Here is a 16,119-nt window from a genome sequence, read left to right as displayed (position 1 = left end):
CTTTGTCCCTATTATCGAATGCACCCCTATTTTCGGACCGCCGGGTACCAGACCTGTCCGCCAGCGCACTCTGTCCGCATCCCCGTGCAGGCGCCGTGAGCCAGTCTGGCTTTGTTGATGCTTGAGTGAACACTAACCTGCGCTCTCACTTAAACATTTTACGATTATTTCATTGTGTTTAGTGCTTGTGGGACTGTGAAATAAGCTACCATGGGCTCAAAGAAACTTGCTAGTGGTACCCCTGTGGTAAAGAAAGTGAGAAACACCATAGATGTGAAGAAGGAAATAATACAGAAATATGAGAGTGGTGTGAGACTTGTTGAGCTTGCCAGGATGTATGGGAAAAACAAGTCGACCATCAGTTCTATCCTGGCAAAGAAAGAACAAATCAAGGAAGCTGATGTTGCGAAAGGTGTTAATATGCTAGCCAAAAAAAGACCACAAATAGTTGAAGAGGTTGAGAAGTTGTTGCTGGTGTGGATCAAGGATAAAGAGATGGCAGGTGATAGTGTTTCAGAGACGATTATTTGCGAAAAGGCATGTTGATCTGGTTCAGAAAACTCCTGGAACCAGTGCTGATAGTGAATGTAAGGCCAGCAGAAGCTGGTTTGACAGATTTAAGAAGCATAGTGGCATACACAGTGTTTTAAGACATGCTGAGGCAGCCAGTTCAGACAAACGGGTGGCTGAGAAATTTGTACAAGAGTTTAAGGGGTACATAGACACTGAAAAATTCAAACCCCAACAAGTGTTCAGTTATGACGAAACAGGCCTGTTTTGGAAGAAAATGCCAAAGAGGACCTACATCACACAGGAGGAAAAGGCACTGCCAGGACACAAGCCTATGAAAGACAGGCCTACTCTTTTGTCCTGTGCTAATGCTAGTGGTAATTTTAAAGTGAAGCCTTTACTTGTGTATCATTCAGAAAATCCCAGTGTGTTTAAGAAAAACAATGTCTTTAAGAACAAGTTATGTGTCTTGTGGAAAGCTAATCATAAGGCATGGGTCACAAGACAAATTTTCAAGGAGTGGGTCCATGAAGTGTTTGGCCCCACTGTGAAGAAATACCTCCTGGAAAAGAAATTTCCACTCAAGTGCCTCTTGTTAATGGACAATGCTCCTGCTCATCCTCCAAACTTATTAGACCTCTTGTCTAGGGACTTCAGTTTTATAAAAGTGAAGTTCTTGCCTCCTAACACCACTCCTCTCCTCCAGCCCATGGACCAGCAGGTCATTTCTAACTTCAAAAAACTCTACACAAAAGCAGTGTTTGAAAAGTGCTTTGAAGTGACCACAGACACTAAGTTGACCCTAAGAGAGTTCTGGGGGAATCACTTCAGTATCTACAGCTCCATAAGCCTTATAGGTAAGGTTTGGGAGGGAGTGACTTCCAGGACTTTGAACTCTGCTTGGAGACAATTGTGGCCAGATTGTGTCCAGAAGAGGGATTTCGAATGGTTTGAGGTTGACCCTGACCCTGACCCAGCTGACCCTCTGCCTGTTGTGGACTCTATTGTGGCATTGGGGAACACCCTGGGGCTGGAGGTGAGTGGCGAGGATGTGGAAGAGTTGGTGGAGGACCACAGGGAAGAGCTAACCACTGAAGAGCTGCAAGAGCTTCATCTGGAGCAGTATCAGACCACAGCTGAGGACCTTGCTTCAGAGGAGGAGGAAGAGGGAGTGGATGAGGTGCCTTCTTCAAAGATTAAGGAGATTTGTGCCAAGTGGAATGATGTTCAAATGCTTGTGGAGAAGTACCACTCTGAGCAAGCTGAAACAAGCCATCTTTGCAACAAGTTCAATGACAGAACCATGTCCCATTTTAGGGAAATGTTAAAGAGGCACCAGAAACAGAGGACTGTGGACAGATATTTTGTGAGACAGGGGTCCAGTGACTCTCAAGCTGGTCCTAGTGGCATTAAAAGACAGAGAAGGGAAGTAACCCCAGAGAGGGCTTTACCTGAAGTCCTCATGGAGGGGGATTCTCCTTCCAAACACTAACCCCAACTCCCTCTCTCCTCCTCCCTATCTTCCAGATGCCATCACCAATCTTCAATAAAGGTAAGTAAAAATGTTATTTTATATTTATATACATAATTGAATGCTATAGTATTTGTTGTGTGTATGCAAAACTGTAATTAATCTCTATAAAATGTATTTTTTTTTGTGAATATTTTTGGGTTTCTGGAATAGATTAATTGTATTTCCATTATTTCTTATGGAAAATATTGCTTTGATTTTCAGATTTTTCGAATTTAGAACTAGCTTCTGGAATGGATTAAGTTCGATATTTGAGGTTCCACTGTACAAAATTTTAAACTTTTACAGTAGTTTTACTTATTAAGTTATTATTATTATTGTTATAAATTATGTAGAATTTAACCTAGGATAACCCATTCATCCCAAAATAAACATTTAAGAAAAAACTTTATTTCTATATTTAAAGTGGAGTACAATATATTATATAATTGAGGTGACTGACATGTGTAACTATAGAAAGCTCCTTGTTATGCAAAGCATTTTGGGCAGTCTAAAATTTTATTATGATTAGAAGTGTATGAGAATAAGAATACATAGTTTTTAAAATATTAGAGGTATTTAGTAACTCAATACAAAAATTATAATTAGTGATATATTAAGGATGAAGCAAGGTACATGTGATGATTAAATAACAGACAATGACAGGAATAATACAAGTTGAAAGAATTGTTCAGCATGATTGTTGTTAGGATCACTTATTTCCATTTGGGTCTAACATTCCTTATGTGTGATGTACATTTGTTGTACAATATGTGATCAGTACAGTTTCCAAATATCAGATTCTTATGTGGATCTGATCTCAGTACAGCTGCCATGGTCCTTGAACACCACTGCTGTATAAAGCCAGGAACATCTGTACTTATAACATTTATTTTTCAGAGATGTTACGCCACAGGAAAAAGGCACTTCAGATAGTGAAGAGTTTGGATGCCTTTCCTAAAACCTCAGAGGAATGTGTTAAAACATCAACGACTGGAGGGACATGTAAGTTCAACAATTTTTATATCTATAATTTGAATGTACAATCTAGCACATTGTTGGTCACTTTCCTTCTGTCTACTTGCTTATTCTTGTTATGTATAAAGAATGAAGTACAGTGGAATCTCAGTACTTGAACAGCTCCGTACTTGAACAATTTGGTATTTGAATGCTTTGGTAAACAAATCTCTCAGTAGTCGACCATTTGCTCGGCACTCGCCCAAACAGACACGACCTACCAGAACTTTGCTGTTTGCATATTTTGGCGTTTTGCCATGGGGCTTAAGAGGGTTAGTGATAACAGCCAACCAAAAGGAAAACTGGTTGGGAAAAATTTGTTCTGTACTCGAACACTTGAACAGCCTTCTGGAACCAATTAAGTTCGAGTGCCAAGGTTCCACTGTACTCACAGAGTTGTACTCAAACTTCTTCACCTTGTCATTTACCAAAACAAGACACTGTAACTGTAAACTAAAGAAAAGAAGCTGCTAAAAGGAGTTTTTTCTTTATTTCAAGAAGTGGTAAAATAATGGAATAGTGTAGAGGGAGTAGTGAGTGCTACAGTCACAGGAATCTTAGAAATGCCCTATGATAGACTGGGTACTGATATTTGCTATGATTTATGTTTTTGTCTGTGTTAGATATGACAGTGAGAAAGATAATTGGGGGCTAGTAATGTGGTTTGAAGAAAAGGTCTTTTCACTGTTGCAACCTCTGATATTACCTTGTTCCCTATTATTGTTTGAGTATGATTAGTTTAAAAGTTGAATATCCATCTTCCCAATTATTCCTATTGCTTGCACTTTATGAAGGTTTTGCAAAGTGTGGGTAGACTACCTATGCATTTTGTTTGTCTTTCAGTGTATCCAGTAACCTGTTGTAATGGTTCAGTAACTGTGAGAGGCAGGAGCAAACTGCTCTGAATAAATGTTGCCCTTTGCTTTGCAATACCTGTGAATTCATATACAGTGGACCCCCGGTTAACGATATTTTTTCACTCCACAAGTATGTTCAGGTGCCAGTACTGACCGAATTTGTTCCCATGAGGAATATTGTGAAGTAGATTAGTCCATTTCAGACCCCCAAACATACACTTACAAACGCACTTACATAAATACACTTACATAATTGGTCGCATTCGGAGGTGATCGTTATGCGGGGGTCCACTGTATTTAACACTTCCTTCTTAAAAATTTGGGAAGATTTTGACTAGGTACATGTAATGTTTAACCCTTTGACTGTTGAAAGGCCCAATCCTGAAGTGTCTCCTGGTGTCGCAAAATATTTGAAAAAAAAAAATTATGTTTTCTTATGAAAATGTTAAGATTATTTTTCTGACTGTTTTAGTCCCCCCCAAAAAATTTTTTCCCATCAGTTCTTACCGAGATATAGAGCCGTGAAGTTTGCTGAAAATGATCTGTGAACGGCAACAGCGGCGACTTCCGCTCACCCAGCAAACTTTGATTTACTTGTATTCGATGGTTTCTTGTTTTTTTCACTATTTTATTTTTTCACATAACTTTTGTGGCCTGTGAGACCAAATTATTGTGCACTGTTCAAATATACACTCGTTGAATGTAACACAATTATAGCAAAAACACTCGTATCATTATAATGTTGCTAAAACTTGTTTACACAAACACTGTAAAAAAATGTTTATTACGGTTGTTCTATAATATATATACATATGTACAATCACTGGACACTTTTCTAGAACTGCTGCAGCTTGTGGAATTCTTTGAAACATGGGTATAAGCACAATGGTGTTTTACACTCCTCACACATAAAACGAGTGTCTGCGTTTTTGTGGGCATTTTGTGGTATGTCCACAGACAAAACACCTCTTCTGAGCATTTTTCTTGGCAGTAGTAGCAGGCAGTGGTATGGGGTAGTGATCACCAGGCCTCAGACGAGAGGACATGTGTTGATAATTTCGTTGACGCTGGTCTATTGCAGGTGTTCCTTGGTACTTGAATATTATTTGTCTGATGACTGACAAACAAAATTCACCATATTTGGGTTTCTTCTTGGTCTTCAACTTATACATATTATAAGCATTCAGCATGGAAATGTCAAGAAGATGGAAAAACAGATTTATGTACCACTTATAACTCTTGCGAACACAGCAAACCCAATCTGCATGTCACATTTGTCCACTAAGCGCATATTGAGGTTGTAATCCATCACAGCTGTAGGTTTTACAATGGGTTCATTGGTCTCTCTATTCTGCTTGCCAGTGTCTACCATTTCGTGTCGGTGAACTGATGTCAGCAGTGTGACATCACGTTTGTCAAGCCACCGAAATGCCATTATGTCATTGGCAGCAAACACCTGCACTTCACCTCTACGACTGCCAGCATCGAACCTAGGCATATGTTTACAATTTCCACGCACTGTGCCACACACATCTGTCATGTTCACTCGCAAGAAATCACTGAGTATAGGGCTTGTGTACCAGTTGTCAGTATATAAAATATGCCCCTTACCAAGATATGGCTCCATCATTGTTCTAACCACATCACCAGAGATACCCAGTAACTTTCTGGTATCTTCCAATGTTTTACCGCCAGTGTACACAATTACAGTGGACCCCCGACTAACGATATTATTTCAATCCAGAAGTCTGTTCGGGTGCTGTTATAGACCGAATTTGTTCCCATAAGGAATATTGTGAATTAGATTAGTCCGTTTCAGACCCCCAAAAATACACCTACAAAAGCACTTAAAAAATACACTTACATAATTGGTCGAGTTGGGAGCTCATCGTTAGTCGGGGGTCCACTGTATATCCAAAACCAGACCAGTTTTGCAATCACACAGAACAAATAACTTTATACCAAAGCGTTTCCTCTTGCTTGGTATATATTGTTTGAATGAGAGTCTTCCTTTGAACAAAATCAAAGACTCATCAATAACAAGCTTCCTGAAGGGATAAAAATACATACAGCACTTTTGTTTCAGGTACATAAACACACGTCTGATCTTATATAACCTGTCACTTCTGTCAGGCCTGGTTTTGTCTGAAAAGTGTAACATATGTAACAGTAACACAAATCTATTCACTGGTATAATGTCACTGAAAGCAGGGGTTGAAATCAGGCGGTCTGTCGCCCAGTATGTGTTGACACTGTGCTTATACACATGTGGCATAAGCATTATTGTGGCAAAGAACAGATACATCTCTGCCACAGTTGTGTCCTTCCACTGGTGTAGGCATGATCTTGGTGACAGAATAGTGTTTGCCATGGTGTACTCATAGTATGTGTTGCTTTCCCTGACAATAATGTCCATCAGGGGTTCATCGAAGAACAACTGAAAGCATTCCAGTTCAGTGGGATTGTTCCCAAGTGTACATGATGGCTGTATTCCACTTTGTCCTCCATCAAAGTCATGGGGATTGGGAACAAACTCGTCATCTTGCTGCCAATCCCAGATGCGGTCAGCTGGTGGGTTCTGGATATTGCAATGTGGTTGTGGTTGTGCAGGTTGTGGTTGTGGTTGTTGTGGGAGTGTGGGGTTGGGTGAGGCTGGTTGTAGTTGTGCAGAGTCAGCAGCGCGGGTAGTAGCGTGGCCCGCTGCTGGTGTCACATGACTCGTGCCACCATCACTGTCACCACCACCGCCTGCTGCCTCACTTGCATCATTGATACCCATCGTAACAATATCATCATCTTCACTATCAGGTCGTGGTGTAGGGTGTAGGGCCACGGGATGTGCTCCGAGATGTACTCCTTCCTCTTGGAAGAGCATATGGCACACTACCAGACCGCATGCGACGTCATATATACTGCCACTTCACTGGGGAATATTCACCCTCACTGTCACAACTAGAACTGCTTTCAATAACCTTGAAATCACTATCACTTGCACTGCTCACATCTGAGTCTTGTACACGGGCAAATAGTTTCCTCTTTCGTCCTGGTACAGGTGAACATGAACGAGCCGGCCCAGCACCAGAGGTGGAAGGTTGTGGGTCATCTGGGTTTTCATCACTAATTATGTTATCCTGGGCACTTTTTTTGGTCACACCCGCTTCAAAACCAGGGAATTCACTTTCACTGACACTTTCATCGCTGTTTGAGCTATCACTTGGGAACAAAAGACCTCCAATCCGCCAAGGAGTGAGGAACTTCTTACTGCGAGGCATGGTGAAAATGGACTACCAAGATGGCGTTCCCACAATGCACCGCTGAGTTCCAGATTTTTTTCACAGGGTGCACACCCACCACTGAGACCCATTCTCTCTCATGTAGGCTTACCAGCCCTCTCCCACTTGATTTGAAGCCGCTAGAATTTATGCGTATAGATACGTCAAACACTGTATCTCCCATGACGTATATATACGACCGCGACAGTCAAGGGGTTGAGGCATGAGATAGTGGTTTCTTGCAATTCTTGATGAATATAGAGTTTCATTGAATCTAAGCCTAGAACAAAGTGCATGGGCATGCTGTCAGTGGTTTCTTTGAAGTTGAATGGGGATAGGGTTATTTCAGAAATTATGGAGATGTGGACACAGTTTTTAGTCTCATGAAAAAAATTCATTACTCTTATTAACCCCTTAGCTGTCCAAACATAGATCTATGTTTGCACTGCTAGCGGTCCAAATATTTTTATTTATTTTTTTTTTCCAAGAGGGCAATTTTCTGTGTACAATAAAGCCAAAAACAAATTTTTAGGGTCAGTATTTACTGAGACATAAGGCCATGAAGTTGGCACTGGATTCTCACCTGATGGCAACATGGAGTCCTGCTGCTTGCAGAAATGTTGCCGATATACCTTTTTTTTCTCTCTTTTTTTTTTTTTTAATTACAGTGGACCCTCGCATAACGCTATTAATCCGTTCCTGAGAGCTCAATGTTAGGCGAAATTATCGTTAGGTGAATGAATTTTCCCCATAAGAAATAATGGAAATCAAATTAATCTGTTCCTGACACCCCAAAGTATGAACCCCAAAAAATTTTTACCACATGAAATATTAATCCTAGAAGTTCTGCAGCTTGTGGAACTCTGTGAAACATGGTGTCATATACAGTGGTGTTTTACACTCTCACACATAAAACATGGTGTCATACACAGTGGTGTTTTACACTCTCACACATAAAACATGGTGTCATACACAGTGGTGTTTTACACTCTTACACATAAAACATGGTGTCATACACGGTGGTGTTTTACACTCCTCACACATAAAACATGGTGTCATACACAGTGGTGTTTTACACTCCTCACACATAAAACATGGTGTCATACTCAGTGGTGTTTTACACTCCTCACACATAAAACATGGTGTCATACACAGTGGTGTTTTACACTCCTCACACATAAAACATGGTGTCATACACAGTGGTGTTTTACACTCCTCACACATAAAACATGGTGTCATACACAGTGGTGTTTTACACTCTTACACATAAAACATGGTGTCATACACTATGGTGTTTTACACTCTCACACATAAAATCAGTGTGTGTGCATTTTTGTTGATTTTTTTTTTATGTGCAAAGACAAAACACCTCGTCTGAGCATTTTTCTTCAAAGTATTAGCAGGCAGTTGTGTTATGTAGTTATCCTAGGTAAATGGTCGTGTGTCATCATTCCTTCCTAATTTCCTTCATTCCTTTCCTACCTGGAGGCTACCTGGAGGGCATTCCACCTCTCTTCCTACATTCCTTCATCTGTCCTTCATTACTTTTTTCCTTCCTTTCATCAAGTCCTTCCTTCATTCTTGCCTTCCCTTCTTGCTTCTGGTTTCTATAATATATATACACATATATAGTCACTAGATACTTTCATAAAACTGCTATTATCACCCTTCAGCAAGCTTGTCTTGTGTGCGAGTGTGTGGCTTATAATTGTTTTGAGTCAGGAGTCGGCAGCTGTCAAAATGACATATTGTCTCATTACTCACTCCCCTACCGCTGTCAAAAACAATGGGGTCGGATGCTGCTTCCCCCCTCCATTCTATCTAATTATCTTTCTCCCTCATTCTATCTCTTTCAATCTGTCTCTCTTTCTCTCTCTCTGTCTATCTCTGTCCTCACAGGTACACATAAATACAACTATACATAGTGTAAATTACCTAGGATAACCCAAAAAATCCAGACCAAAGTGCTATACTCTGCTTGAAGATGTGAGTAAAGCGTGATGATGACACAGTCTTGTGGCTCTCTCTGAGACAGAGCTAGACGGATAGACAGGGAGTTTGGCAGACAGACAAATAGACAGACAGACAAATGTTTGTTTGTCGTCATCTTCTCCCTCCTCCTCCTCCTCCTTCTCCTCCTCCTCCTCCTCCTCCTCCGCCTCCTCCTTCTCCTTCTCCGGCGCTTCCTCCTCCTCCTCCCCTCCTCCTCCTCCTCCTCCTCCTCCTCCTCCTCCTCTTCCTGGCTCTTGACAGATGGACAGCTGCCCCCCTCCCACCACCCGCGGTTGCGCTCATCAAAGGTCAGCTCTTATCAGATGTTATCTCCCCTTATCTTGTCACTGTCATGGGGTGAACTGTTTTCATGCCTCAAGGAACATATTATTACATTATTATTATTAGGTAGGGTACTTCTTCTTCTTCTTCTTCTTCTTCTTCTTCTTCTTCTTCTTCTTTTTTTTTCTTTTTCTTCTTCTTCTTCTTCTTCTTCTTCTTCTTCTTCTTCTTCTTCTTCTTCTTCTTCTTCTTCTTCTTCTTCTTCTTCTTCTTCTCCTCCTCCTCCTCCTCCTCCTCCTCCTGATCCTACTCCTCCTATTCCTACTCATCCTCCTCATCATCCTCCTCCTCCTCCTCCTCCTCCTCCTCCTCCTCCTCCTCCTACTCCTCCTCCTCCTCCTCCTCCTCCTCCTCCTCCTCCTCCTCCTCCTCCTCCTCCTCCTCCTACTCCTCCTCCTCCTCCTACTCCTCCTCCTCCTCCTCCTCCTCCTCCTCCTCCTCCTACTCCTCCCTCTCCTCCTACTCCTCCTACTCCTCCTCCTCCTCCCTCCTCCTTTTAATACACACAAACTGAAGAAGACATGCACAGTTACATGACACTTACCTTTATTGAAGATCTGTTGATGATTGATGGGATGGGAGGAGGGGAGAGTGTTGATGGTCTTAGTGTTTAGAAGGGGAATCCCCTTCCATTAAGACTTGAGGTGTCAAGTCCTTTTCTGGGGTTACTTCCCTTCTTCTTTTAATGCCACTAGGACCAGCTTCAGAGTCACTGGACTTCTGTCGCACAACATATCTGTCCATAGAGGTCTGTACCTCTCGTTCCTTTATGACTTTCCTAAAGTGGTTCACAACACTGTCAGTGTACAGGTTGCCAACACGGCTTGCAACAGCTGTCTGAGGGTGATTTTCATCCACTTTGCACAGATTTCCTTAATCTTTGAAGTAGGCAACTTATTCAATTTCTCTCTCCCCTCCTCCAAAGCAGTTTCCTCAGGTGTGGCCTCTTGCTGTTGAAATTGATCTAGCAGCTCATCAGTGGTTAGTTCTTCATTGTCCTCCTTCACCAACTCTTCCACATCCTCCCCACTAACCTCCAACCCCAAGGACTTCCCCAATGCCACAATTGATTCCTCAACTGGCATACGCCTCTCAGGGTTAGCCTCAAATCCTTCAAAATCCCTTTTGTCTACACATTCTGGCCACAGTTTCTTCCAAGCAGAGTTCAAGGTCCTCTTAGTCACTTCCTCCCAAGCCTTACCTATAAGGTTTACACAATTAAGGATATTAAAGTGATCTCTCCAAAACTCTCTTAGAGCCAATTGAGTTTCTGAGGTCACTACAAAGCACCTTTCAAACAGAGCTTTTGTGTACAGTTTTTTTAAATTTAAAATGACCTGCTGGTCCATGGGCTGCAGAAGAGGAGTGGTATTAGGAGGCAAAAACTTGACCTTAATGAAGCTCATGTCCCCACAAAGTTGCTCTGCCAAGTCTGTAGGATGATCAGGGGCATTGTCTAACACCAGGAGGCACTTAAGGTCTAATTTATTTTCAATTAGGTAATTTTTCACAGTGGGGGCAAATGCTTGGTGTAACCAGTCATAGAAAAGTCCCTAGTGACCCATGCCTTACTGTTTGCCCTCCACAGCACACACAAATTAGCCTTGAGGATATTCATTTGCCTGAACGCTCTGGGAGTTTCAGAGTGACACACTAATAAAGGCTTCACTTTGCAATCATCACTAGCATTGGCACACATTAACAGAGTAAGCCTGTCTTTCGTAGGCTTATGTCCTGGGAGTGCCTTTTCCTCCTGAGTAATGTAGGTCCTGCTTGGCATTTTCTTCCAAAACAGGCCTGTTCAGGTTTCAGTCCTTCACTGTCTATGTACTCCTTGAATTCCTGCACATATTTTTCAGCTGCTTTGTGGTCCGAACTGGCAGCCTCGCCATGCCCTATCACACTATGTATGCCACTACGCTTCTTAAATCTCTCAAACCAACCTTTGCTGGCCTTAAATTCACTCACATCATCACTAGTTGCAGGCATTTTTCTAATTAAATCCTGATGCAACTTCCTAGCCTTTTCACATATGATCGCTTGAGAAATGCTATCTCCTGCTATCTGTTTTTCGTTTATCCACACCAATAACAGTCTCTCAACATCTTCTATCACTTGCGATCTCTGTTTCGAAAACAAAGTTGCACCTTTGGCAAGAACAGCTTCCTTGATTGCCGTTTTCTTGGACACAATAGTAGCGATTGTTGATTGGGGTTTACTATACAACCTGGCCAGCTCGGAGACACATACTCCACTTTCATACTTAGCAATGATCTCTTTCTTCATCTCCATAGTAATTCTCACCCTTATTCCTGTAGGGTTGGCACTAGAAGCTTTCTTGGAGCCCATGGTTACTTATTTTGCAGATGAAATCACCAAAAACGCTGTGATAATACGAAATGTTCCGATTGTATGCTTGGATGTTACCGTGGAGGCTGGCTTGTAAACAATGCCACCTGCGGAACATGTGAGGCTGGCTCAGGCCGCACATAGACGCGTCTCAGACGAATAGCGTTGAGTGAGTTTTTTAGCGCTATGCAAGGCAAAATTTTAGCAATAAAATGTATCGGTATGCAGATTTAACATTATGTGATGCCAACGTTAGGCGGGGGCCCACTCTATATAATTTTTATGAGAGAGTGGGTGAGATGTTGTCAACAAATTTTGTTGAAAATAAGAAAAAGTTTTGGAGTGAGATTAACAAGTTAAGGAAGCCTAGAGAACAAATGGATTTGTCAGTTAAAAATAGGAGAGGAGAGTTGTTAAATGGAGAGTCAGAGGTATTGGGAAGATGGAGGGAATATTTTGAGGAATTGTTAAATGTTTATGAAGATAGGGAAGCTGTGATTTCGTGTATAGGGCAAGTAGGAATAACATCTTGTAGGAGTGAGGAAGAGCCAGTTGTGAGTGTGGGGGAAGTTCGTGAGGCAGTAGATAAAATGAAACGGGGTAAGGCAGCTGAGATTGATGGGATAAAGATAGAAATGTTAAAAGCAGGTGGGGATATAGTTTTGGAGTGGTTGGTGCTATTATTTAATAAATGTATGGAAGAGGGTAAGGTACCTAGGGATTGGCAGAGAGCATGCATAGTTCCTTTGTATAAAGGCAAAGGGGACAAAAGAGAGTGCAAAAATTATAGGGGGATAAGTCTGTTGAGTAGAGGTAGTATGTTGGTAGACAACAACCACCCAGGGAGGTACTACCGTCCTGCCAAGTGAGTGTAAAACGAAAGCCTGTAATTGTTTTACATGATGGTAGGATTGCTGGTGTCCTTTGTCTGTCTCATAAATATGCAAGATTGCAGGTACGTCTTGCTACTTCTACTTACACTTAGGTCACATACACATACATGTACATGTTTATTTATACACACTCATCTGAGTTTTCTTTGATTTTATCTTAATAGTTCTTGGTCTTATTACTTTTCCTTTTACTTCCATGGGGAAGTGGAATAAGAATCTTTCCTCCGTAAGCCATGCGTGTTGTAAAAGTCAACTAAAATGCCGGGAACAATGGGCTAGTAACCCCTTTTCCTGTAAAGATTACTAAAAAGAATAAGAAGAAGAAAATTGTCAAAGTGGGAAGTCTGAATGTGTGTGGATGTTGTGCAAATGATAAGAAAGAGATGATTCTGGATGTTATGAATGAGAAGAAGCTGGATGTCCTGGTTTTAAGTGAAACAAAGCTGTAGGGGGTGGGAGAGTTTCAGTGGAGAGGAATAAATGGGATTAGGTCAGGGGTTTCAAATAGAGTTAGAGCTAAAGAAGGAGTAGCAATAATATTGAAGGATAAGATATGACAGGAAAAGAGGGACTATTTTTTTTTTTTATTATTATCACACTGGCCGATTCCCACCAAGGCAGGGTGGCCCGAAAAAGAAAAACTTTCACAATCATTCACTCCATCACTGTCTTGCCAGAAGGGTGCTTTACACTACAGTTTTTAAACTGCAACATTAACACCCCTCCTTCAGAGTGCAGGCACTGTAAATGTATTCAAGGATTATGTGGAGTAAAATAAAGGTTGGATGTGAAAAGTGGGTTATAGTAAGCGTATATGCACCTGGAGAAGAAAAAAAAAATAATGTAGGAGAAGGAAGGCAGGGTAGGGGTCGTCCTCGAAAAGGTTGGAAGGAAGGGATAAGGGAGGTTTTGTGGGCGAGGGGCTTGGACTTCCAGCAGGCGTGCATGAGCGTGTTTGATAGAAGTGAATGGAGACGAATGGTATTTGGGACCTGACGATATGTTGGAGTGTGAGCAGGGTAATATTTAGTGAAGGGATTCAGGGAAACTGGTTATTTTTATATAGCCAGACTTGAGTCCTGGAAATGGGAAGTACAATGCCTGCACTCTAAAGGAGGGGTTTCGGGATATTAGCAGTTTGGAGGGATATGTTGTGTATCTTTATATGTATATGCTTCTAAACTGTTGTGTTCTGAGCACCTCTCCAAAAACAGTGATAATGTGTGAGTGAGGTGAAAGTGTTGAATGATGATGAAAGTATTTTCTTTTTGGGGATTTTCTTTCTTTTTTGGGTCACCCTGCCTCAGTGGGAGACGGCCGACTTGCTGAAAAAAAAAAAAAGTCTGTTGAGTATACCTGGTAAAGTGAATGGTAGAGTTATTATTGAAAGAATTAAGAGTAAGACGGAGAATAGGATAGCAGATGAAACAGGAGGCTTTAGGAATGGTAGGGGGTGTGTAGACCAAGTGTTTACAGTGAGACATATAAGTGAACAGTATTTAGATAAAGATAAAGAGGTTTTTGTGGCATTTATGGATTTGGAAAAGGCGTATGACAGGGTGGATAGGGGGGCAATGTGGCAGATGTTGCAGGTGTATGGTATAGGAGGTAGGCTACTGAAAGCAGTGAAGAGTTTTTACGAGGATAGTGAGGCTCAAGTTGGAGTATGTAGGAAAGAGGGAGATTATATCCCAGTAAAAGTAGGCCTTAGGCAAGGATGTGTGATGTCACCGTGGTTGCTCAATATACATTTATGGATGGGGTTGTAAGAAGTAAATGCGAGGGTCTTGGCAAGAGGCGTGGAGTTAAAAGATAAAGAATCGCACATAAAGTGGGAGTTGTCACAGTTGCTTTTTGCTGATGACACTGTGCTCTTGGAAGATTCTGAAGAGAAGTTGCAGAGGTTGGTGGATGAATTTGGTAGGGTATGTAAAAGAAGAAAATTAAAAGTGAATACAGGAAAGAGTAAGGTTATGAGGATAACAAAAAGATTAGGTGATGAAAGATTGGATATCAGATTGGAGGGAGAGAGTATGGAGGAGGTGAATGTATTCCGATATTTGGGAGTGGACGTGTCAGCGGATGGGTCTATGAAAGATGAGGTGAATCATAGAATTGATGAGGGGAAAAGGGTGAGCGGTGCACTTAGGAGCCTGTGGAGACAAAGAACTTTGTCCTTGGAAGCAAAGAGGGAAATGTATGAGAATATAGTTTTACCAATGCTCTTATATGGGTGTGAAGCATGGGTGATGAATGTTGCAGCGAGGAGGAGGCTGGAGGCCGTGGAGATGTCGTGTCTGAGGGCCTTGTGTGGTGTGAATATAATGCAGAGAATTCGTAGTTTGGAAGCTAGGAGGAGGTGCGGGATTGCCAAAACTGTTGTCCAGAGGGCTGAGGAAGGGTTGTTGAGGTGGTTCGGACATGTAGAGAGAATGGAACGAAACAGAATTACTTCAAGAGTGTATCAATCTGTAGTGGAAGGAAGGTGGGGTAGGGGTCGGCCTAGGAAAGGTTGGAGGGAGGGGGTAAAGGAGGTTTTGTGTGCAAGGGGCTTGGATTTCCAGCAAGCATGCGTGAGCATGTTTGATAGGAGTGAATGGAGACAAATGGTTTTTAATACTTGACGTGCTGTTGGAGTGTGAGCAAAGTAACATTTATGAAGGGATTCAGGGAAACCGGCAGGCCGGACTTGAGTCCTGGAGATGGGAAGTACAGTGCCTGCACTCTGAAGGAGGGGTGTTAATGTTGCAGTTTTATAAATTGTAGTGTAAAGCATGCCTCTGGCAAGACAGTGATGGAGTGAATGATGGTGAAAGTTTTTCTTTTTCGGGCCACCCTGCCTTGGTGGGAATTAGCCAGTGTGTTAATAAAATAAAAATAATTTTTATGTTCTGATAATTGCAGTTGATGCAGTGGACCCCCGGTTTTCGTAATTAATCCATTGCAGAGATAGTGACTAAACCTGAATCTGACGATTTCCGAATTAATTTTCCCCTTAACAAATAATGTAAATCCAATTAACCTGTTCCAGACACCCAAAAGTATTAAAAAAAATATTATTTTTACATGAAATATACATTTCTCTACACAGAAAACAATGAGACATGCAGAATAAAACAATAATAAAATGACACTTACCTTTATTGAAGACTTATTGATGAGTGATGAGACGGGAGGAGGGGGAGAGGATGGAGGTGTACTGTTGTTTGGAAGGGGAATCCCCTTCCATAAAGACTTCAGGTACCAAGTCCTTTTCCGGGTTTACTTCCCTTCTTTGTTTTTTAATGGCACTAGGACCAGTTTGAGAGTCACTGGACCCCTGTTGCTCAAAAAAAGTGTTCCAGGGAGGTCTGTATCTGGCGTTTCTTTAACAGTTC

The 16,119-nt window shown here is 41.6% G+C and overlaps 1 protein-coding gene across 2 annotated transcripts in view; it reads left to right on the top strand.

Moving 5' to 3' along the window:
- Nucleotides 1–2,918: 2,918 nt before the first annotated feature.
- LOC128702902 (endoplasmic reticulum-Golgi intermediate compartment protein 2) overlaps nt 2,919–16,119 on the top strand; it is a 286,545-nt gene continuing 273,344 nt past the window's right edge. For both annotated transcript variants that reach the window (XM_070102635.1, XM_070102636.1), the window contains exon 1: nt 2,919–3,025. In XM_070102635.1, coding sequence (XP_069958736.1) covers nt 2,923–3,025 — 103 coding nt within the window. In that variant the 5' untranslated portion in view covers nt 2,919–2,922. The remainder of the gene's footprint in view (nt 3,026–16,119) is intronic.

Source organism: Cherax quadricarinatus, chromosome 82, assembly GCF_038502225.1.
Source record: "Cherax quadricarinatus isolate ZL_2023a chromosome 82, ASM3850222v1, whole genome shotgun sequence".
In the NCBI taxonomy this organism is placed as follows: Eukaryota; Metazoa; Arthropoda; class Malacostraca; order Decapoda; family Parastacidae; genus Cherax; species Cherax quadricarinatus.
Note: the sequence above shows the minus strand (reverse complement) of the source record. Positions and strands in the feature narration are given on the sequence as shown.